The sequence below is a fragment of the Anomaloglossus baeobatrachus genome, chromosome 1 (assembly GCF_048569485.1).
Source record: "Anomaloglossus baeobatrachus isolate aAnoBae1 chromosome 1, aAnoBae1.hap1, whole genome shotgun sequence".
Taxonomy (NCBI): domain Eukaryota; kingdom Metazoa; phylum Chordata; class Amphibia; order Anura; family Aromobatidae; genus Anomaloglossus; species Anomaloglossus baeobatrachus.
Window position 1 is genome coordinate 184,243,608 of NC_134353.1, and position 24,647 is coordinate 184,268,254.

Below are 24,647 nucleotides of genomic sequence, written 5' to 3' on the forward strand. Positions count from 1 at the left end.
CTTGCTTCCAACCCCAACTCATTATGCTCATTGCATATTCAATATTCACTGCACCAAGGACTTGGAAGCAGAAGCATCGCCGAAGACGTCACCATCGGGGACAGCAGTTCCGGGGACAGGTGAGTATCCAGCAGTGTGTGCAGTGACATCAAGAGGTCATCGCAGTATCCAATGAACTCAGATGGCCTCACGCTACCGCAGGTGTCGCGACAGTGACTTCACAGGTTCATCACAGTTCATTGGGAACTCCGATGAACCTGTGAAGTTACTGCCACGACACCCGTGGTAGGGCGGGTGTCATCAGGAGGTCATCCGAGTTCATTGGGAACTCAAATGAACCCGTGACATCACTGCCGCGGCCACACACACTGCTAAGGGCGCCCCTGCGGTGACCTGGGCTGACCTTTATGAGGTCCAGGTCACTGCCGGGAAGCACACACAACAGTGTGTGTGCGCCTGAAGGGGCTGGTCTCACAATCAATGGGGAACGTTTGGTTCCCCACTGAATGTGCCAGCAGTATGGGATCGAAGTGGGCCACCCAAATTAGTTTACGGCGGACCAGGATTAGGGCTTTGACAGGGAAATAAATTGGAAAAGTGGGTGTCTCTTGTATTTATTTATTGAATAATTTTCTCTTTTTATGTCTTTTCTCGTTCGCTTTTGGGGAACGTCGTGGGACTTCACAATAGATTACGGCGGATTTTTTTTTTAAAAAAACAAATAAATTGGTGAACAAGGGCTAGAGTTGGGGGGGGTGTTGTTCAAATAGACAACAGACTTTTTTATTCTCCTTTCAACTACTGGATTAGTAATGGGGGTGTCTGCTAGACACCACCCATAGCTAATACCAGGGCTTGATGCCATGTCTGGGGCGGCTGTGGGCTGCTATTGTTAGGCTGGAAAGGGCCAAATAACCATGGTCCTTCCCACCCTAATAATATCAGTCCCCAGTTGTCTGCTGTAGCATCACATCATTTTTTTTTTTTTTAATAAAAAAATTTAAAAAATAGGCGTGGGATTTCCTCTTTTTAATAACAAGCTAAGGTACAGCAGACAGCTGAAGATTGCAGCCAAAATGGGGGGGACCATTTCATTTTTTTTTTTAATTTAAAAATAAAAATGCTGCAAAACAGCCAAGCTAGCTACCTCTGTATCTATAATATTCTATCTGTTCGTTCTTTCTTTCTATTTTGTATGTTTTGTCTTATTTTCTTTCTTTATATCTGTTCTATCTTTCTAAAGCTATCTATAATTTCACAGGCTTTACCATCTTTTACACATTTAAAAACCATTCTTTTCAGTATCATGCATTTTATTACCGTTACCGGTCACACGGACGTCACACGGACGACCATACCGGTACGTGTGGCTTGTACCTGTTTAAACACAGAGACTCATCAGAAGGCTGTACACTTCTCCGAGGAAGAAACAAGCATTTCTTGCAGTGTAAGGCCTGAAACACACATCCGTAGAAAACACGTGCGTGTCTTCCAGTCCGTTTTTCGGGTCCGTGTTCCGTGTTGGATGTCCGATTCTCCGGTACGTGTGACATCAGTGTGATGGCGTATGCTTGCCGTGCGTGCGTGTGGAATGTCCATGTACGCGTGAGATACGTACGTGTCATGTCCGTGTGAAGTCCGTGTTTCTTGAGTCGTTTCACCATTAAAAAAATAAAAACCGCACACGGACCATACGGACAGCACTCGTACATGGTCTGTGTCACGTACGCGCAGACACGGACCCATTGACTTTAGCGGTCTGTGTCTGTGTGATACCGGCAAAACGCAGACATGTCATCCGTCTAAAAAACCGCACATGTACAAACCATATGGTCCGTGTGTGTGCCTGTTACCATGGGGTACCATGGTGCACGTGCTGCCGGTACGTGCAGAAATGTACCAAACACATACCGGCGGCACGGATGTGTGTTGCAGGCCTAAAGCGCGTATGTTGGTGCTATATACGTAACATTGTTATTATGTGGTTTTCACCAAAAATTTCATCAGTTCTGAGCCTCTGATGACACATTCTGAGCGCCATTGCCTCCTACATTTCATGGAACAAACTACAGTATAAGTTTTTCTTCACACATCTATGATGAAGGCCAGTGGCGTAACTAGAGTTGGATGGGCCCCGGTACAAAGTTTAGACCTGGGCCCCCCCTCCACATACACAGACACTTGGGGTAAGGCATACCTCCCAACTTCTAAAGAAGGAAAAGAAGGAGAAAGTTTGCGGCGCGCGTAGCGCGCCGCGGCAAATTTTTAGGCCACGCCCCCTAACCACACCCATTTCACAGTCACGCCCATATCCACTCCCCATCCACACCCATTCAGCATGGACACGCAGGCAGCCGGCGGGCCTCCAGCATGGACACGCAGGCAGCCGGCGGGCCTCCAGCATGGACACGCAGGCAGCCGGCGGGCCTCCAGCATGGACACGCAGGCAGCCGGCGGGCCTCCAGCATGGACACGCAGGCAGCCGGCGGGCCTCCAGCATGGACACGCAGGCAGCCGGCGGGCCTCCAGCATGGACACGCAGGCAGCCGGCGGGCCTCCAGCATGGACACGCAGGCAGCCGGCGGGCCTCCAGCATGGACACGCAGGCAGCCGGCGGGCCTCCAGCATGGACACGCAGGCAGCCGGCGGGCCTCCAGCATGGACACGCAGGCAGCCGGCGGGCCTCCAGCATGGACACGCAGGCAGCCGGCGGGCCTCCAGCATGGACACGCAGGCAGCCGGCGGGCCTCCAGCATGGACACGCAGGCAGCCGGCGGGCCTCCAGCATGGACACGCAGGCAGCCGGCGGGCCTCCAGCATGGACACGCAGGCAGCCGGCGGGCCTCCAGCATGGACACGCAGGCAGCCGGCGGGCCTCCAGCATGGACACGCAGGCAGCCGGCGGGCCTCCAGCATGGACACGCAGGCAGCCGGCGGGCCTCCAGCATGGACACGCAGGCAGCCGGCGGGCCTCCAGCATGGACACGCAGGCAGCCGGCGGGCCTCCAGCATGGACACGCAGGCAGCCGGCGGGCCTCCAGCATGGACACGCAGGCAGCCGGCGGGCCTCCAGCATGGACACGCAGGCAGCCGGCGGGCCTCCAGCATGGACACGCAGGCAGCCGGCGGGCCTCCAGCATGGACACGCAGGCAGCCGGCGGGCCTCCAGCATGGACACGCAGGGAGCCACAGTGAGGCGGCCGGTCGCCCACACAGTGAGGTGGCCGGTCGCCTTCACAGACAGGCGGCAGGGGGGCGCCCGCACAGACAGGCGGCAGGGGGGCGCCCGCACAGACAGGCGGCAGGGGGGCGCTCGCACAGACAGGCGGCCGGGGGGCGCTCGCACAGACAGGCGGCCGGGGGGCGCCCGCACAGACAGGCGGCCGGGGGGCGCCCGCACAGACAGGCGGCCGGCCGACCGCACAGACAGGCGGCCGGCCGACCGCACAGACAGGCGGCCGGCAGCCCGCACAGAGAGGCTCCGGCCGGGGGTGAGGGGGGGGGAGGGAGGGAAATCAGCGCTGGGGAGATTTTACTGTACCAGCAGCAGCACAGGCAGCGCTCCTCTCTGTTATGCCACGTCTACTGGGATGGTAGGAGGGAAAAGCAGGGAGGCGGAGAGAGAGTGGGTGGGCGGAGCCCGGGAGCCGGCCGTCCCGATCGTGGCAACGGGACAAACAACGTAAAGCGTGAAAGTCCCGCTGTATCCGGGACGGTTGGGAGGTATGGGGTAAGGGATAATGACACTGACACTCGGGGTACAGGATAATGACGCTGACACTTGGCTCTCACCCACAGCACCCTGAAATCCCTCTATCAGCACCCAGCTTTCCTATGTTCTGATATTTATCTTGTCCTCAGCACCCAGCTTTCCCATATCAGAGCATGAGAAAGCTGGGTGCTGAGAGATGTATATCAGAACATGGGAAAGCTGGGTGCTGAGAGATGTATATCAGAACATGGGAAAGCTGGGTGCTGAGAGATGTATAGCAGAGCATGGGAAAGTTGGCTGCTGAGGGAAAGAGCCTTTTTCCCTCAGCACAAAACATTTCCATCCCATACTTGTATCTTTGTCCCCCCTGTATAAAGTTCTCAAAATACTATAACAGCCCCCACATAGCCTTCCAAATAATTGTATAAAGGGTCTCACATAACCCTTCATATATTAGAATGCAGATACATAGCCCTCCATATATTATAATGCACCCCCATAATCCTCCATGTATAAAGTAGCCCTTCAATTATAATGCATTTCCCATAGTTCTCCATGTATTAAAATTCACCCCATAGTTCTCCATATATTATACTGCACCACATAGTCCTCCATGTTTTATAATGCACTTCCATAGTCCATGTATAAGGTAGCCTCCATAGTCCTCCATATATTATAATGCAGCCCCATCAATTTTCAAATTGTATTATGCAGCCCCATACTCCTCCATGTATAATGTACCCCTAGTCCATGTATAAGGTGTCCTTCATGTTTTTTATGCAGTCCCATAGACCTCCATGTGTCATGCAGCCAGCCACCCCAGGGCCTCCATGTGTCATGCAGCCAGGCCCCTCCAGGGCCTCCATGTGTCATGCAGCCAGGCCCTCAGGCCTCCATGTCATGCAGCCAGGACCCTCCAGGCCTCCATGTGTAATGCAGCCAGGCCCCTCCAGGCCTCCATGTGTCATGCAGCCAGGCCCCTCCAGGCCTCCATGTGTCATGCAGCCAGGCCCCTCCAGGCCTCCATGTGTCATGCAGCCAGGCCCCTCCAGGCCTCCATGTGTCATGCAGCCAGGCCCCTCCAGGCCTCCATGTGTCATGCAGCCAGGCCCCTCCAGGCCTCCATGTGTCATGCAGCCAGGCCCCTCCAGGCCTCCATGTGTCATGCAGCCAGGCCCCTCCAGGCCTCCATGTGTCATGCAGCCAGGCCCCTCCAGGCCTCCATGTGTCATGCAGCCAGGCCCCTCCAGGCCTCCATGTGTCATGCAGCCAGGCCCCTCCAGGCCTCCATGTGTCATGCAGCCAGGCCCCTCCAGGCCTCCATGTGTCATGCAGCCAGGCCCCTCCAGGCCTCCATGTGTCATGCAGCCAGGCCCCTCCAGGCCTCCATGTGTCATGCAGCCAGGCCCCTCCAGGCCTCCATGTGTCATGCAGCCAGGCCCCTCCAGGCCTCCATGTGTCATGCAGCCAGGCCCCTCCAGGCCTCCATGTGTCATGCAGCCAGGCCCCTCCAGGCCTCCATGTGTCATGCAGCCAGGCCCCTCCAGGCCTCCATGTGTCATGCAGCCAGCCACCCCAGGCCCTCCATGTGTCATGCAGCCAGGCCCCCAGGCCTCCATGTCATGCAGCCAGGCCCCTCCAGGCCTCCATGTGTCATGCAGCCAGGCCCCTCCAGGCCTCCATGTGTCATGCAGCAAGGCCCCTCCAGGCTTCCATGTGTCATGCAGCCAGGCCCCTCCAGGCCTCCATGTGTCATGCAGCAAGGCCCCTCCAGGCCTCCATGTGTCATGCAGCAAGGCCCCTCCAGGCCTCCATGTGTCATGCAGCAAGGCCCCTCCAGGCTTCCATGTGTCATGCAGCCAGGCCCCTCCAGGCCTCCATGTGTCATGCAGCAAGGCCCCTCCAGGCCTCCATGTGTCATGCAGCAAGGCCCCTCCAGGCCTCCATGTGTCATGGAGCCAGCAAAATAAAAAAACAAGTACCTCTCTTCTCCTTTTGACCCCTGCAACCACGGTAGTTATGACCCTGCCCCCATATGTCACACACACTGCTCCCCATACAGCCTGCACCCCCCAGATCACACACACTACACCCCCATATGTCACACACCCTGCCCCACATATCTCACCCTGCCTGTACCCCAACTTACCCCTCTCAAACACTCTGCACCCCTTCACATCCTTCTGTCACAGTCTGCAGCCCTCATATGCCACTCACCCTGCACTCCCCTCCCCCTCGTGCCCCCTCTTTTCTCATTACCAGTCATCATGTGTCCATGTCTCCTTCAGGAATCCGTATCTTCTGATGCTTTCTGCCCGGCCTCCTGTGTCTCCTCCCACACACTCACATGGGCATGACATCATCGCAGGTCCTGGAAGGATGGATTTCGTCTGCTGTGCAGGAGCGCTTCTGCTCTGCCGCAGCTCAGAAACGCCTGGTGGGCCTCTCCAGGTCAGGGGGCCCCTCTGCCCCCTGCTGACACCGGGCCCCCTGACTCACAGGCCGGCCCCCTGGCGGTCGCGTAGTCGGCCACTACACAGCGCATCTCCTCTGTTACAGAGAGGAGCCGGCTGTGCAGAGCGGCTGCCGGGCCCCTAAAACCCTGCGGGCCCGGTCGCAGTGGCGACCGCTGCGACCGCGGTCGTTACGCCCCTGATGAAGGCGTTACAGCTCCACACGGCCCAAATCGCTGGAATTGCACGTCCCCATCCACCACAGCCCGTGGGATTCCAGCACTCAGTGACTATGGACGCCGCGCCATTTTCTTGTAGCTCTGTTCCCCGGGCCGGGAGCGCACACGTGGGGCCTGCACCGGCACCACCTCCATATTTCGCGGGTCTCAGCCCCCCCTGGAGACAGCGAATGAGGGCAGTGATTACCGGAGACAGGAAGTGCGAGGAGGAGGAAGGGGAGGGCTGCGCAGCGCGGATTAGAGCGGCTGCTCGGCGCTCAATGAAGACAACGTGACTGCAGCAGGATGGAGCGGAGCCGCCGGTTGGATGTAGGTGTGCTGTAATAGAGCGTGAGGTAACGCGTACAGCCGCGTACACCGCGGGGACGGCACTGTGCGGTGCGCTGGGGACCCGGGAAGAGAAGCCGCGTCACGTGAGCAGCCTGTCATGTGACCGGGGACTTTCCTTCACGTTACATCGGTGTATTCCAGAAAGTAGGAGGTCCGGGGTCACGTGTGCTGTGTGTGTATATACACATATATCATTTTACACACTGTATATTATATCTGCTCCCTCAGGTAGTGGCAGCCTCACACTCCGCTCAGTTACAGCTCCGTGTCCAGTGTGTCAGTGTCATTGGTGCCTTCGGCTTTCTTTCTCTAATGGCTGTTCAGTATAACGATACTTGCCACCTCCTCCTGACTGTTCTGTGGCTTGTGGTGGACTGGACACTTCAGTTTCCGCTTCTCAGGTGGTGTCGGCTTTTCTTGTGATTGTAAACACTGGACATCGCAGAACAGGCCCCGTAAGGCTATGTGCACACGCTGCGCTTTTTGTGACCACAATGATGCAGCGTTTTTGGCCCCAAAAAAGCATAAAAAAAGCGTTTGTTTTTTTTCTTCCGTTTTTCTCCTTTCAATTCAATGGGTCAAAAACAAAGGGAAAAATGCAGAAATAATTGATATGCTGCATCTTTGATCACCACTAAAAACACAGAAATGAAATACTTATAGTTTTGAGACCAAAACTGTACCCAAAAAAGCGACAAAAATGCAGCGTGTGCAAATACCCTTAATGCTCCCTCTGGGATGTGAGGAAAACTGTCATCCGGGCGTCCACCGCTCTGTGTTAGTAAGTAGAGTTGGTGTGAATTTATTTGCACTTCCCTCTTGATCGCCCATGACGGTGGTCTGTGGCTGCTGAGCCGCTTTTTCCGTGCTGTTGTCTATGGCTCGTGTTTATCTGGTTGACATCGTTGTTGCATTGTTATGCACATGTGAGGTCGTGACAGGCCGACTAATATAAAGAGCCGCAGTCGCTGCTGGGTAAGAGATGGGTCTCGCCCCTTTACACACTGCGACATCGCTGTAACATCATTGGTTTTGTGACTTAATAGCGACCTCCCCTGCGGCATTGTAGTGTGTGACACGCATCACTGACCTGGACACCCCCCCCCGCTGTGAGGTCACCGATCGCTACACATCTCTCAGGATCATTTTTTTGGTCCATTGTTTCCCACTGCGCAGCATGTATCGGTGTGTTTGACACCGTTACAACGACTTCGTTAGCGACTTCCCTTTCAAATAGCTGCTTTGCCATGTCCCCAATGACCAGCGAGGTGGTTCTGCAGGTCCGTATCGCTGCTGCGTCGTTGGCCAGATCTGCCTGTTTGACAGCTCACCAGCGACTTTCCAGCGATCCCGGCCAGGTCGGGATCGCTGGTGGGATCGCTAGAAAGTCTGTGTGTAAAGGGGCCTTTAGGGGCGGCGGCACTACAAGGGGTGATTTTCAGTATTTGGAGAGCAGGGGAGTTATAAATGGACAGTCAGGAGATGTCAGCAGGGGCTTATCAAGGCTGCAAATGGTAACTGAGATAATCTGATTAAAGGCCCCGTCACACTAAGCAACATCGCTAGCAACATCGCTGCTAACGAACAACTTTTGTGATGTTGCTAGTGATGTTGCTGTGTGTGACATCCAGCAACAACCTGGCCCCTGCTGTGAGGTCGTTGGTTGTTGCTGAATGTCCTGGGCCATTTTTTAGTTGTTGCTGTCCCGCTGTGAAGCGCAGATCGCTGTGTGTGACAGCGAGACAGCAACAACTAAATGTGCAGGCAGCAGGAGCCGGCTTCTGCGGAGGCTGGTAACCACAGTAAACATCGGCTAACCAAGAAGCCCTGTCCTTGGTTACCCGATATTTACCTTTGTTACCAGCCTCCGCCGCTCTCACTGTCAGTGCCGGCTCCTGCTCTGTGCACATGTAGCTGCAGCACACATCGGGTAATTAACCCGATGTGTACTGTAGCTAGGAGAGCAGGGAGCCAGCGCTCAGTGTGCGCTGCTCCCTGCTCTCTGCACGTGTAGCTCCGTGCGCTGGTAACCAAGGTAAATATCGGGTTGGTTACCCGATATTTACCTTAGTTACCAAGCGCAGCATCTTCCACGCGGCGCTTGGGGCTGGTCACTGGTTGCTGGTGAGCTCACCAGCAACTCGTGTAGCGACGCTCCAGCGATCCCTGCCAGGTCAGGTTGCTGGTGGGATCGCTGGAGCGTCGCAGTGTGACATCTCACCAGCAACCTCCTAGCAACTTACCAGCGATCCCTATCGTTGTTGGGATCGCTTGTAAGTTGCTTAGTGTGACTGGACCTTAAAACTCTACACTGAATAATACAGAGGAACAACTAAAATCAGTAAAAATGTGCAAAATGATGCCCAACCCACCATACCACATTAAAGACTAGTGAAGGGTTTAGCGAAGGGGAGAGGAGGAATAATTTGACTGGATTTGAGGGGAATCTGTCAACAAATGTTTTCTGTTTAATTTAAGATCAGCATAATCTAGCCACTGAGATCCTAATTCTAGGGATGCCACTTACTAGGCTGTGTGCTGTAGTTTCAATATAATATTTTAATCCAGTACGGATGAGGACACCTGGATGTTTGGATTCGCCTTCATCCTAACTTTAGATAAGTTTTGGTTCCGGTATTGAACCAAACTTTACTAAATATATATTATCAGCTCACCAAGCCTGCTGCAGACCTATAGTCGTCCTGTAGGAGATGATCAGCGCACGGATGGTCAGAAGTCACCAAGTAGAAATAGAATGTAAATCCAGCGCAATCACATGAATTTTTTTAAAAAAGTTATCTTCTTTATTATTGATTTTCCATAAAATCCAAGCAGGTACATGCAGCATAAAAAATATAGATGTGCCCAGGTCAGAGCGACGCGTTTCAACAAACTGTCTTAACCCCTTTACGACCGCCGATACGCCTTTTAACGGCGGTAAATAAGGGTACTTTTTCCGATCCGCCGCTTTTTAACGGCGGTCTGAAAAAAGGGTCTAGCGCCCCCCAGAGTCAGAAAATTTCCGGGGTCTCAGCTGCCGGGGGTAGCTGAGACCCTGGAGATCATGATTCGGGCCGGTTTTTCCGGTCCCCGCTCACCTGATGACCGGTATACACCGTATACCGATCATCAAGTTATAGTAAATGACCGCGCCGGTAAAAAATGATTTATCTCCCATCTGGCATGATCAAACATGCCAGATGGGAGATAAATCTTTTTCCCGGTTCCCTCCGGTCCCCCCGGTGTCCCCAAAGTGCCCCCCCCCGACCCCCAACCCCCTCCCGAAAATCCAAGATGGCCGCGCGCACCGGCGATCACAGCAGCGCGCCGGCCGCATTTCCACTGTTCCTATGGTTTCTGTCGTATGTGCCATAACACATACGACAGAAACCTGCTCCCTAGGCCCTGCCGGGTCCCCCCCTACCCCCCCCCCTGGTGTTCCCCGGTGTCCCCCGGTGTCATACATACCTGTCGCAGCTCTGATCCCCCGCGGCCCCCTCCTCCGGCTCCTTCACAGCAGACTCCGGTCACATGAGCAGAGCGCAGCTGTCAGCTTCCTGTGTTCAGGACGCTGGCTGCTCGCACTCTGCAGCTGTGACCCAGGGAGGGTGGGTGCAGATTCTTTGCACCCACTCTCCTCAAATGGAGGGTCTGCCCTCCTAGAAAATGGGGGATACGTTCCCTGAACGTGTCCCCCATATTCTAGAAGGTCCAGAGTCGACGTGGGACGTCCAAATGGATTATTGTGGATTTTTTTTTTTTCTTTTCAATAAATTGGTCAATCAGGGAATGTTTTGGGGAGTGTTTTTTCAAATAAATTTTTTTTTTTTTATTACTGTCAATTAGTTATGTCGGGTATCTGATAGACGCCGTGACATAACTAATTGCTGGGCTTGATGCCAGGTGACATTACACACCTGGTATCAACCCCATTCATTACCCCGTTAGCCAACGCACCAGGGCGCGGGATGAGCTGGGGCGAAGCGCCAGAATTGGCGCATCTAATGGATGCGCCACTTCTGGGGCGGCTGCGGCCTGCTATTTTTAGGCTGGGAAGAGTCCAATAACCGTGGCTCTTCCTATCCTGAGAATACCAGACCCCAGCTGTCAGCTTCACCTTGGCTGGTGATCTAATTTGGGGGGACCCCACGTTTGTTTTTTTTTTTTAATTATTTATTTATAAATAATTAAAAAAAAAAAAACAGCTTGGGGAGCCCTCCAAATTGATCACCAGCCAAGGTGAAGCTGTCAGCTGTGGTTTGCAGGCTACAGCTGTCTGCTTTACCCTAGCTGGCTATCAAAAATAGGGGGGGACCCCACGTCATTTATTTTAACTTTTTTTTTTTTTTTTTGGGCTAAATACAAGGCTAGGCATCCTTTAGTGTCACATGAAAGGCACTAAAGGGCGCCAGCGTAGAATATGCAGGGGGGTGGGACGTTATATATGTTTGACATCTATCCATTCATCCATTGTAGCATTTTACGCTGTGTGCCCACAATCAGGGTTTGCAACGTTTTGGGCGCAGAGTGTTTTCCCTGCGTCCATAACGCTGCGTTGTGCAGTAGAAGCACAGTGGCAGGATTTTTAGAAATCCCGTGCCCACTGTGTTTCTTTTCTCCGCAGCATAAATCGACCTGTGGCGCAGCTTCCCGAGCCTCAGGATGTCAATTTATGCTGCGGAGATGAGTGTTCTTTGCAGGTAGAATAGAACTAAAGTCCACAGCAGCCTGAACCCAAATCGTGGGCATGGGCAGCTGCGTTCTCCCGTGGACAACACTCACATTTCTGCAGGAGGCTGACACTGGGTACTAGACGCCGTGTCGCTGGATCATGGCCACATAGCCTAAAGGCTACTTTACACGCTGCTATATCGGTCCCGATATCGCTAGCGTGGGTACCCGCCCCCATCTGTTGTGCGACACGGGCAATCGCTGCCCGTGCCGCACAACATCGCGCAGATGCGTCACACATACTTACCTGCCCGGCGACGTCGCTGTGACCGGCAAACCGCCTCCTTTCTAAGGGGGCGGTCCGTGTGGCGTCACAGTGACGTCACTGAGCGGCCGCCCAATAGAAGCGGAGGGGCGGAGATGAGTGGCCGGAACATCCCGCCCACCTCCTTCCTTCCTCATAGCGGCCGGGAGGCAGGTAAGGAGAGGTTCCTTGATCCTGCGGCGTCACACATAGCGATGCAAAATCGCTCATCGGTGTCACACGCAGCAACATTGCTAATGCGGCCGGATGTGCGTCACCAATTCCGTGACCCTAACGACTCCGCATTAGCGATGTCGCAGCGTGTAAAGCCCCCTTAACAGTGAGAAATTTTTTGCTACAGCAACAGTTTTGTGAAGTACCTGTGGATTCAAAATGTTTACTATACTCCTGAATAAAATCCTTGAGGGGTCCAGTTTCCAAAATGAGGTCACTTGTGGGGGGTTTCTGATGTATAGGTGCCCAAGGGGCCCTGCTAATGTGACATGGTGCGCGCAATTTACTTCAACTTTTCCAAAATTCAAATGGTGCTCCTTCCATTCCAAGCCCTCCCATTTATCCAAACAAAGGTTTTTGGCCACATGTGTGGTATCCCTGCGCTCACAAGAAATTAGATAACAACCTGTGGGGTACACGTTTTGTTGTTGCCTCTTGAAAAAGTGAAAAATGTGTCGCTAAATCAACATTTTTGTGAAAAAAATGAAAATTTCAATATGGCAACCTAAGCTTATCAAATTCTGTGAAGTGTTCGTGGATTCAAAATGCTCAATATACACCTAGATTAAAGCCTTGAGGGGTCTTATTTCCAGAATGGGGTCACTTGTGGGGGACCTCCACTGCTTAGGCACCTCAGGGGTTCTCCTAATGCAACATGGCGTCCGCTATTGATTCCAGCCAATTTTGCAGTCAAATTGCACTCCTTCTCTTCTGAGCCCTGTAGTGTGCCCAAACAGTTGATTTCCACCACATACAAGATATCAACAAACTCAGGAGAAATTGCGCAATAAATTTCATGGTGATTTTTTTTCCTGTTACCCTTGTGAAAAAAAAGCTACCTGGTTGAAGTAACAATTTTGTGGTAAAATTTTATTTTTTTATTTTCATGGCTCAACGTTATAAACTTCTGTAAAGCACCTGGGGGTTCAGGGTACTCACCAAACATCAAGATAAATTCCTTGAGGGGCCTAGTTTCCAATATGGGGTCACTTGTGGTGTTTTTTTGCTGTTTACGTACCTTAGGGGTCCTCCAAATGCGACATGGTGCCCGCAATCTTTTTCAGCCAAATTTCCTTTCCAAAATTCAAATATTGCTCCTTCCGTTCCAAGCCCTCCCATTTCTCCAAACAAAGGTTTCAGACCACAAGTGAGGTATCACCGCGCTCATAAAAAAGTGGGTAACAAACATTGGGGTCACATTTGTGGAATTACCTCTTGAAAAAGTGAAAAAATTGATGCTAAAGCAACATTTTTGAGAAAAAAATGAAAATTTTCAATGTGACAACGTAACGTTATCAAAATCTGTGAAGTACCTGTGGATCCAAAATGCTCACTATACCCCTAGATAGAAGCCTTGAGGGGTCTAGTTTCCAAAATGGTGTCACTTGTAATGGGTTTCTGCTGTTTAGGTACCTTGGCGGACATGTAAATGCAACATGGTGCCCGCAATCTATTTCAGCCAAATTTGCTTTCCAAAATTCAAATATTGCTCCTTCTGTTCCGAGCCCTCCCATTTGTCCAAACAAAGGTTTCTGACCACATGTGGGGTATTGGTGCGTTCATAAGAAAGTGGGTAACAAGTTTTGGGGTTCATTTTGTTGTTATTTCTTCTAAAAGTGAATAAATTTGGGGTAGAGCAACATTTTAGGTAAAATTTTATTTTTTGCTTTTTTTCATTCCACTTTGCTTTAGTTCCTGTGAAGCACCTGAAGGGTTAATAAACTTCTTGGATGTGGTTTTGAGTACTTTGAGGCGTGCTGTTTTGAGAATGGTGTCACTTTTAGGTATTTTCTGTCACTTAGGCCTCTCAAAGTCACTTCAAATGTGATGTGGTCCCTAAAAAAAATGGTTTTGTGAATTTTGTTGAAAAAATGGGAAATTGCTGATGAACTTTGACCCCTTCTAACTTCCTAACCCCAAAACATTTTGTTTCAGAAATTGCGCTAATGTAAAGTAGACAAGTGGGAAATGTTATTTATTAACTGTTTTGTGTGACATAACTCTCTGGGTTAAGGGCATAAAAATTAAAAGTTTGAAAATTGCAAAATTTTCAAAATTTTCATCAAATTTCCGATTTTTTTTCACAAATAAAAGCAAAAAATATCGTTCTAAATTTTATAACTATCATGAAGTACAATATGTCACGAAAAAACAATGTCGGAATCACCGGGATCCGTTGAAGCGTTCCAGAGTTATGACCTCATAAAGTGACACTGGTCAGAATTGCAAAAAATGGCCTGGTCATTAAGTACAAATCTGGCTTCGTCCTTAAGGGGTTAATCATGGTCTCATGATTAAGACAGTTTGTTGAAACGCGTCGCTCTGACCTGGGCACATCTATATTTTTTATGCTGCATGTACCTGCTTGGATTTTATGGAAAATCAGTAATAAAGAAGATAACTTTTTTAAAAAATTCATGTGATTGCGCTGGATTTACAAACTTTACTAAACGGCAGACCCCAAAAGCCATAGAAATTAATGGGGACCTGAACTTTGGCGCTGTAAATTGTTATAGTGAAGGCTAAGTGGCCAAAAAAGAAACAAAACATTGAGGTAAGAGCAGGACAATTTCCTGCAAACGTGGCTAGGGAGTAAAAAAACAAAAAAGTCGTGTGGTTCCCCTTATTTATGATAAGCAGCTACAGTAAGGCTACATGCGCACGCTGCATCTTTTTGTGTTCACAAACTGCAGCCAAAACTGCACGTGGTCAGGGAGAGCCTGGAAATGCCACAAAAAATGCTTGTAATTGTAGGTGCGTTTTCGCTGCGTTTTTCACATGTGTTTTTGTGACAAATGTTGACAAAAACGCAGGAAGAATGAACATGCTGCATTATTTTTGTCACAAACTTTTGACAAATAAAACGCTGACAAACTGCAATGTGCGCACAGCAAATCTGACTTCTCATAGACTTTGCTGGGAAGTCAGATGTCAAAGTTCTGACAACAAAACTGCAGCCAAAAGCGCAGCGTGCGCATGTAGCCTTAAGCAGACAGCTGGGGTCTAGTATCATCAGGCTGTGAAGGCCCATGGTTATTTGGCTTTTCCCAGCTTAAAAGTAGCAGCCTGCAACTGCCCCAGAAGTGGCGCATCTATTATGTGCTGCAGTTCTGGCGTTTTGCCTGGCTCTTTCTGATTTAACCCCTAGTGCAGGGGTCAGGAACCTTTTTGGCTAAGAGAGCCATAAACGCCACATATTTTGAAATATAATTCCGCGAGAGCCGTACAATATGTTTAAAGGGCCATTGACAGATCAATCGCTCCAATGTTCACTTAGTACAGCAAGGAATGCTCCTCCCTGCTGTATAAAGCCACAACTGGACTGAAACAATGGTAATTAGCAGTAAAAAAATCAAATAAATAACTTACATTGTGAACTTGCGATGCATGACATCAGTCCAGCAGTCTGGCTTCTTTTTCCTGCGCATGACTGGAAGCTGGCATTCTTCCCACCTGATGTTGAGAGAATGCCAGCTTTGAGGCATTCGCAGAAGAAAGAAGCTGGAATATTGGACATGTCACACAACGCATTGTCAGTTATGTCAATTATCTATTTTATTATTTTACAGCGAATTATTGTTTAGGTCCAGCGGTGGCTTAGTGCAGCAGAGAGGAACACTCCTTTGTGTACTAAGTGACCGCTGGAGCAATTGTATCTGTCAGTGGCCCAGACACCCTGCTTCCCATACAGCCTGCACCCCCCATATCACACACACACACACTGCTCCCCATACAGCCTGCACCCCCCATATCCCACACACACACACACACACACACACACTGCTTCCCATACAGCCTGCACCCCCCAGATCTCACACACTACACCCCCATATGTCACATACCCTGCTTCCCATACAGCCTGCACCCCCCCATATCACACACACTACACCCCCATATCTCACACACCCTGCTTCCCATACAGCCTGCACCCCCCATATCACACACACACACACTGCTCCCCATACAGCCTGCACCCCCCATATCACACACACACACTGCTTCCCATACAGCCTGCACCCCCCAGATCTCACACACTACACCCCCATATGTCACATACCCTGCTTCCCATACAGCCTGCACCCCCCCATATCACACACACACACTGCTCCCCATACAGCCTGCACCCCCCATATCCCACACACACACACACACTGCTTCCCATACAGCCTGCACCCCCCAGATCTCACACACTACACCCCCATATGTCACATACCCTGCTTCCCATACAGCCTGCACCCCCCCCATATCACACACACACACTGCTCCCCATACAGCCTGCACCCCCCATATCACACACACACACACACACTGCTCCCCATACAGCCTGCACCCCCCATATCCCACACACACACTGCTCCCCATACAGCCTGCACCCCCCATATCACACACACACACTGCTCCCCATACAGCCTGCACCCCCCATATCCCACACACACACACTGCTCCCCATACAGCCTGCACCCCCCCATATCACACACACACACACTGCTCCCCATACAGCCTGCACCCCCCCATATCACACACACACACACTGCTCCCCATACAGCCTGCACCCCCCATATCCCACACACACACTGCTCCCCATACAGCCTGCACCCCCCATATCACACACACTGCTCCCTATACAGCCTGCACCCCCCATATCCCACACACACACTGCTCCCCATACAGCCTGCACCCCCCATATCACACACACACACTGCTTCCCATACAGCCTGCACCCCCCATATCACACACACACACACTGCTCCCCATACAGCCTGCACCCCCCATATCCCACACACACACTGCTCCCCATACAGCCTGCACCCCCCATATCACACACACACACTGCTCCCTATACAGCCTGCACCCCCCATATCCCACACACACACACTGCTCCCCATACAGCCTGCACCCCCCATATCACACACACACACACTGCTCCCTATACAGCCTGCACCCCCCATATCCCACACACACACTGCTCCCCATACAGCCTGCACCCCCCATATCACACACACACACTGCTTCCCATACAGCCTGCACCCCCCATATCCCACACACACACTGCTTCCCATACAGCCTGCACCCCCCAGATCTCACACACTACACCCCCATATGTCACATACCCTGCTTCCCATACAGCCTGCACCCCCCATATCACACACAATACACCCCCATATCTCACACACCCTGCTCACATATCTCACCCTGCCTGTACCCCAACTTACCCCTCTCAAACACTCTGCACCCCTTCACATCCTTCTGTCAGTCTGCAGCCCTCATATGCCCCTCACCCTGCAGCCCCCCTCACCCTCATGTCCCCTCTTTTCTTATTACCAGTCATGTGTCCAAATCTCCTTCAGGATTCAGTCTCTTGCTTTCTGCCTGGCATCCTGTGTCTCCTCCCACACAGTCACATGGGCGTGACGTCATCGCAGGTCCTGCAGGATGGAGATTCCGTCTGCTGTGCAGGTCAGGACTAGCACTCCTGCAGCTCAGACATGGCTGGTGGCCTCTCCAGGTCAGGGGCCCCTCTACTGACACTGGGCTCCCCTGACTCACAGGCCGGCCACTACACAGCAGCACTACACAGACGCAGAGCGGCTGCCGGGCCCCTATGTGTACTAGTGCCGCTGTGTAGTGGCCGGCCTGTGAGTCAGGGGAGCCCAGTGTCAGTAGAGGGGCGGCTCACTCGTTCCCCCGCTGATCCGGTCTCCTCGGCGCATCGTCCATTGCTGTCGCTCGCTGACCTCTCAGCAGGCGCGCAGTGATGACGTCACCGCGCTCGCTGCAGAGCTGTGAGAAGAACGCCGACAGTCACAGCGGGGAGAATGATAAGAGAGAGCGCGCCGCTCACTCTCTCATCATTGCTCTCAATTGTGCTGGCGCCGGCCCTGGTCCTTCCCATAGACAGGTAGGAGCCCTGTCTGCGAGCCAGATACGGCCATCAAAAGAGCCATATCTGGCTCGCGAGCCATAGGTTCCCGACCCCTGCCCTAGTGCATTGGCAATCGGGGTGATATTTTTGGGGTTGATGTCAGCTATGAATTGACAGCTGGGAAAGTTAAAAAAAAAACCAAACACACAAAGGGAAAAAATATTTGAATAAAGACTTCCACACAGTCCCTCATTCACCAATTCATTCTTTTAAAAAAAATCCTCGAAGTTCTAACGTGAGTCAATGGATCTAATTGATGTGCCAGTTCTGGGGTGGCTGCTACTTTTAGGTTTGTAAAGGCCAAATAACAATGGGTATTCCCAGCCTAGTACCATCCCCCACCTGGCAGCTTATCAAAAGTAGGAAGGACCCAAAGTTTTTTTTTTTATTTATTTATTTTTTGTTCCCAGCAGTGTCCAGGCATCTTCCCCATAACAAAAGTCTAGTTCATTGGCTGCGCTTTAGGCCCGTTTCACATGTCAGTGAAAAACACTGACGTTTTTCACTGGCGTGTAAAACACGCACATGTCCCTCCGTGTGCCGTGAATCACGGCACACGTGGGTTGTCTAAGTGCAATCCGGGCTCCGTTCTCCGTGGCCTGTGATTGCACTTAGAGATTAACTCACCTGTGCGCGCTCCTGCTCTCCATGGTGCTGATCGCTCCCGCGGTGCAGCATCCGGCCGGCGGTGACCCCCGCAGCAGCTGCTTCCGGGTCGGCTGTGTCGTGCATCATGAATATGCGCGACAGTAATGAGCCGGCTCAGAAGCAGCAAGCAGAACGGGCTGCAGAGGACATCGCTGGAGCCGGGTGAGTAAAAATGATTTTTATTTTAAAAGCACGTTTTTTTTTTTTTTTTCTGGCACGTGTCTCACGGATCACACCACTGCGTGGTCCGTGGGACATCAGTGATGCCAGAAAAAAATGGACATGTCTCCGTGTGGCAATCACGGACACGGGTGAATGTTGCACGGAGACATGGTCAGTGAAAAATCACTGATGTGTGCGCAGACCCATTCATTATAATGGGTCTGCATATGTCAGTGATTCTGGTATGTAGAAAAAAAGCAAACGTACCAGAATCGCTGACGTGTGAAACAGGCCTTAGGGTATGTGCGCACGTTGCTTTTTACCTGCTTTTTTGCTGCTTTTTCTTCTGCGCTGTTTAATGCCAAAATGGATGTGTTCTTCTATTCAAGCAAAGTCTATGGGAATTTGGGTTTCTTGTTCACACTAGGTTGTTCAAAATGCTGCCTTTTTGTGGCAGAACTTTGGTCAAAAACTCAGCTTTTCAAAGAAGCAACATGTCAATTGTTTTTGCCATTTGGGTTTTGCACTGCAAAGCTGAGTTTTTGACCAAAGTTCTGCCACAAAAAGGCAGCATTTTGAACAACATAGTGTGAACAAGAAACCCAAATTCCCATAGACTTTGCTTGAATAGAAGAACACATCCATTTTGGCATTAAACAGCGCAGAAGAAAAAGCAGCAAAAAAGCAGGTAAAAAGCAACGTGCGCACATACCCTAAGAGTAATAAGTAATCTCCAGTTTAGCATAAGTTACTAATTAACAGCTGACAGAATGAATACAATTCCAAGGTTTTCATACTGCCTATAGCTATGCAGGCATGCTGAGAGTTGTAGTTTCCCAGAAGCTGGTGAGGCATTGGTTGGAGTCCACTAGTCAGTTTGAAAATATAGAAAGTCTCGAGTCCCCTCCCTTCTTTGTCGTCTAGATGTTGGTCTCTACCGTGGCACGATGCTGGTTAATATCTAACTCCATCTTAGAGAACATTGGAAACTTGACTCTTCTATTGCCTTACGAAAAACTGAAATTTCGTGAGAACTGGTTTAGGCGGTCTGCTCTGGATTTGGAAATCCCATTAACATGACCGTCTGTAAAGGTCTCCGCGGTGCAGAAGGAACATTCTAGAGTTTCAGTAAATCGGTAATAACCCGGCTCCGTGTAATCTCTGCTTCACAATCGGTACAAATGTTATTGGAGAGGGCGACCTTTTCTAAATGCCTCATAAATGGAGATTGCTCCATTTATCATCGTTTAATCCTTTCATTGTTTTGCTTCCAGTGGTGAAGTAAATCAAATATGTGAATATTCCCATGAACACGGCACATCATGTATCGCTTTATAATGTATACAAGCTATAAATGCTCAGTGCTTGAGGGATGACGCTCGTGTGCAGCAGTGACGGCTGTAAGGCTTTTCTGACATTTGTGTTCTAGATCTGGGTTTTATATCTTCAGCATTTATGTATGACACGGATGTCTTAAATGTCATGTGCTTACGTGAATGTGGCGTAATCATATGCTGTGTCATATAAAAACAAATAGTGTCTACAGGAAACACTGAAACTCACTTCTGTGTTATCTGAAACAGTCCAGCATCGAGGCTGCTCTTCATAAAACATCAACATTATCAGTCTTAAAACACAGCAATCACCAGGATTTTCCTATATAACCTAAAGCCAGTGCTACACTGGCACGATCAGGCTGATTCTATACATACCTTTACTTGTCAGCTCGGATGGATAGGTTTTGAAATACAAGCAAGTAAAGTTTGTAAAATCAGCAGCTTGTTGAGTGACATTGTATGATTTTGAATTATCATTTTATTGCATGAAATAAGTATTCGATCATCTACCATCCAGCAAGAAATCTGGCTCACGCAGTCCTGTTGTATTGTTTTTTTTTTTTCTTTAAGGTTATGTTCGCATGTTGCGTTTTTTCCGCGTTTCTGCAGCGTTTTTAGCAGCAGCGTTTTTGCGCTAAAACGCATGCCTTTTTGTTTTCCAGCAAAGTCTATGGGAAAAGCAGAAATCCTGTCTGCACTTTGCTTTTTTTTCTGCAGCGTTTAATTTGCATATTTGTTGTCAAAAACCATGCTGAAAAAGAAGCAGCATGTCAGTTGTTTTTGCCATTTCTGCAGCGTTTCCTTAACATTGGAGTCAATGAGAAATGGCAAAACGCAACCAAAATCACAATTCCTGCGTTTTTCATGCTTTTTACCTGCTTTTCCACTGCGTTTTTGGCTCCAAAAACGCATGTTTTTCTGGACAAAAATTAATGGTTTCTAATGTTCCTTTACACACACACACACAATAACCGAAAATTTAAATGTTAAAAAATTAGAAACTTCACCTATTTTTCTGATAAAATGTGCATAACCACTATTTTTTCATTAAAATTGATAATTTCCCATATAGTTTTATTAAAAGTTAATTTTATACTTTTTTTCTTTTTTCATTCTTTTTGACTAATTCAACTTTTTTTCTCAGTGTCTTGATCTAAAAAAACGCAGGTGAAAACGCAGGTAAAACGCGGTAAAAACGCATGCGTTTTTAGCGCTAAAAAGTGGTCAAAAACCAAGGGAAGGAAAACGTGCAGAATAAACTGCAGGTACTCCAACGCAACGTGCGCACATAGCCTAAGAAGCCCTTCTACTGTGCACTCATTACGTATATTAATTGCACCTGTATGGACTCATTAGCTGTTTAAAAGACACTTGTCCACACAATCAATCACATTCCAATATCTCCACCATGGCCAAGACCAAAGAATTGTCTAAGGACACCAGGGACAAAATTGTAGAGCTGCACAAGGCTGAGATGGGATACAGGATGATAGGCAAGCAGCTTGGTGAGAAGGTAACAACTGTTGGCACAATTATTAGAAAATGGAAGAAACACAAGATGACTGTCACTCTTATTTAGTCTGGGGCTCCATGTAAGATTTTTGCCTCGTCGGGTAAGATGATTCTGAGAAAGGTCAGGAATCGGCCCAGAAACACAAGGGGGACCTGGTCAATGACCTGAAGAGAGCTGGGACCAGAGTCTCGAGGATTACAGTTAGTAACACACTACGCTGTTATTGATTAAAATACTGCAGGGCATGTACAGACCCTCTGTTCACACCAGCACATGTCCTGGCCCATTTGAATTTCGCCAGTGACCATCTGGATGGTCAAGAGGAAGCATGGGAGAAGGTCGTGTGGTCAGATAAGACCAAAATAGAACTTTCTGGTGTCAACTCAATTTGCCCTGTTTTGGAGGAAAAAGGAAGATTAGGAACCCCCCCCCCCCCCCCAGCCCCCCTCCTTCCCAAAAAAACCCCCACCATCCCAACCGTAAAGCATGGGGATGGAAACATACTTTTGGGGGTGCTTTTCTGCAAAGGGGACAGGGTGACTGCACCGTATTGAAGGGAGGATGGATGCGGTCATGTATCATGAGTTTGGCTAACAACCGCTGTTTAGTAGTAGTTTCTATTGCTGGCGGCCTAGTTTCAGTTTGAAGCATGGTGACATTAGAGTGGACGTACTTAGAGGAGCCAGCCAAGAGCAGTGCTTCAGCTAGCTGGTCTGGGACTGGTTCCTGCCCACTTCTGTGTGTACGTTTAGGGAGGTCTGTCTGTTGGGGGAGTGGGTGGAAGCCGGCTGACCAGGTAGTCGACTTGGATTGCTCGACCAAGGCATCATCACTGGCCAGCTTTTCGGGGTGTGTAAACTCTGGGGTGCCATGATGTTTCAGGGTGGAATATGCTTGGTACCAGTCATGCAGCTAGTCTGTAGTTTTTTGGTATCAGTTGTTCTGACAGCAAGGACCTGATGACTTGTTTCTTTTAACAGATTTCAAGTGTTTTTTATGTGCATTACTATAAGCCAGGAGTAAGTATGATGCATTCAGAAATGATGGCTAGACCATGCACACGGGCGTCATGTAGATTTGGCGTGTGTGTGGGTTTTGGGTTTGGTCGGCATTATTTATATAATCCATATGCAATATTGTGCCTGTGAGTTCTACATTGTTGCTTCGTGGCTCTCTTCATCAAATGACCTAGTCATGCTGAAAAGTGTTGGCACCCTTGAAATTGTCCCACAAAGTAAAGTACGTCCCTAGAAAATGTTTGTAATTACATGTATTTTGTTAGATATTTCCTTTGTGTGTATTGGAACAGAGTGGGAGGAATTAACATTTCCAAAATTATGGGTAAACAACTTTGTTTCAAGAATGTGATCTTTTTTGCAAACTAGTCTGTGGCAAATAACATGTGGGCAATATGAAAATCCCACCTGAAACCAGATAACCTCTCCGCTTTTTAACTCAATCTTTACATTGTGTGTGCCACACTAAACATGGAGTGAAAATACAGGTGCTGCCAATGTTCTGAAACAGAAAAAATTGTTTATTAAAAATCGCATGCATTGTGTTTCCAGTACATAACGTCCTCTTCATCAGGCAATTGCTACAAGTGAGCCTCTCCATGGAGGGGGTCACCTTACTTTGATGCAAATTGATTTACACATTGGAGTGCCTCCTGTGTTTGTTTTTATTCCACACGAAGCATGGCAAACAGAAATAAGAGAGTTCTTTGACTATTTGAGAACGAAAATTGTTGACACCTATAAAGAATCTGAAGGTTACAAGCTCCTCTCCAGAGATCTTGATGTTCCTTTGTCCACAATGTGCAACATAATCAAGAAGTTTATAACCCATGGCACTGTAGCCAATTTCCTTGGACATTGGCTGCAGTGAACAATTTATGAAAGTTTGCAATGCAGGATAGTCCGGATGGTGGATAAGCAGCCCCAATGTAGAGGCTTCTTTTGCGGCAATTACAGCTGCCAGGCGTGTTTGATAAGTATCTGAGCTTCCACATCTTGCCACTGTGATTTTTGCCTATTGCTCAAGCAAAACTGCTCCAGCTCTTTCAAGTTAGATGGCTTCCACTGGTGAACGACAATCTTAGTCTTACTACAGATTCCTTGGGCTTCTGCTAAAGTTATTTGTTTCACTAATTCAATACAAAAAGGGAAACGCATACTGTATATTAGTCATTACAGATTGATCTATTTCAAGTGTTTTTCTGTTAATGTTGATTATGGCTTACAACCAATGAAAACCCAAGTCATATCTTAAAATATAGGTATAAGTGCCCTTGGATAAAGCCTCGGCGAAACGCGTCAGGGTGTTGTGTGGTAAGATGCAGCATGTGATTACATTGGGTGTTCTGTTTATTTGCATGTGACTTTTTATGTGTATGTGGTGCGGCGTGTCAGGACTCATTTATAATTTTCTATACTCAACATTGTTATGGTGTTACCTACTTGTATTTGTTGTTGATTCCTGACAACCCCTATTACATCTTTGGATGTTCATGCATCTTTACAGTCAGTGCAGTGTTACATCTGTTATCATTATTATAGACATGCTGTCCTGTTTCTATCTGCCATCCATTTGCTTTGCAGAGTGTTCATTCACTTGGATCAACTTTAGTAATATTTTATAAATCCATATGTGGCATGTATTTTTTTTTTTTTTTTTTTTTACAGATAGGGCGTATCAGATGATACTTTGAGTCCATTTGGGATGTCAATATTTTGAAAAGTATTCTACCTACTCATATCCCATCTGATAATGTTTTACTATTGCTAGCCACTGAGAAATTGCATCCTATGTGAAGTTGTTCCTCCTCAAGTCATCTTCTTGCTGTGCATATTTTTATCTTGCATTTTTTTACTTTTCAATAAAGATTTTTCAATATAAGATGTTGTAGTTCTTTAAGGGTATGTGTGCACTAGGCGCTTTTTTTTCACGCTGCGTTTTTATGTGCGTTTTTGTCTCAAACGCACCCGCGGCTAAAAAACGCATGCGTTTTTAACGTGATTTGGTGCGTTTTTGCTGCGTTTTTTTTTCTCACTGCGTTTTTAATCAGTGCACAATGCCATTAAAGATTGATGGAAAAAAAAAAGTCTGATGTAATTTCCTT

General features: G+C 49.0%; 2 protein-coding genes across 2 annotated transcripts in view; one reads left to right on the top strand and one right to left on the bottom strand.

Annotated features, from left to right (window-relative positions):
* KLHL2 (kelch like family member 2) overlaps window positions 1-6,805 on the bottom strand; it is a 268,283-nt gene extending 261,478 nt beyond the window's left edge. The window contains exon 1 of the mRNA XM_075347338.1: window positions 5,972-6,805. The gene's annotated coding sequence lies outside the window, so the exon portion shown is untranslated. The remainder of the gene's footprint in view (window positions 1-5,971) is intronic.
* TMEM192 (transmembrane protein 192) overlaps window positions 6,601-24,647 on the top strand; it is an 86,445-nt gene continuing 68,398 nt past the window's right edge. Inside the window, exon 1 of the mRNA XM_075347357.1 lies at window positions 6,601-6,713. Coding sequence (XP_075203472.1) covers window positions 6,690-6,713 — 24 coding nt within the window. The 5' untranslated portion in view covers window positions 6,601-6,689. The remainder of the gene's footprint in view (window positions 6,714-24,647) is intronic.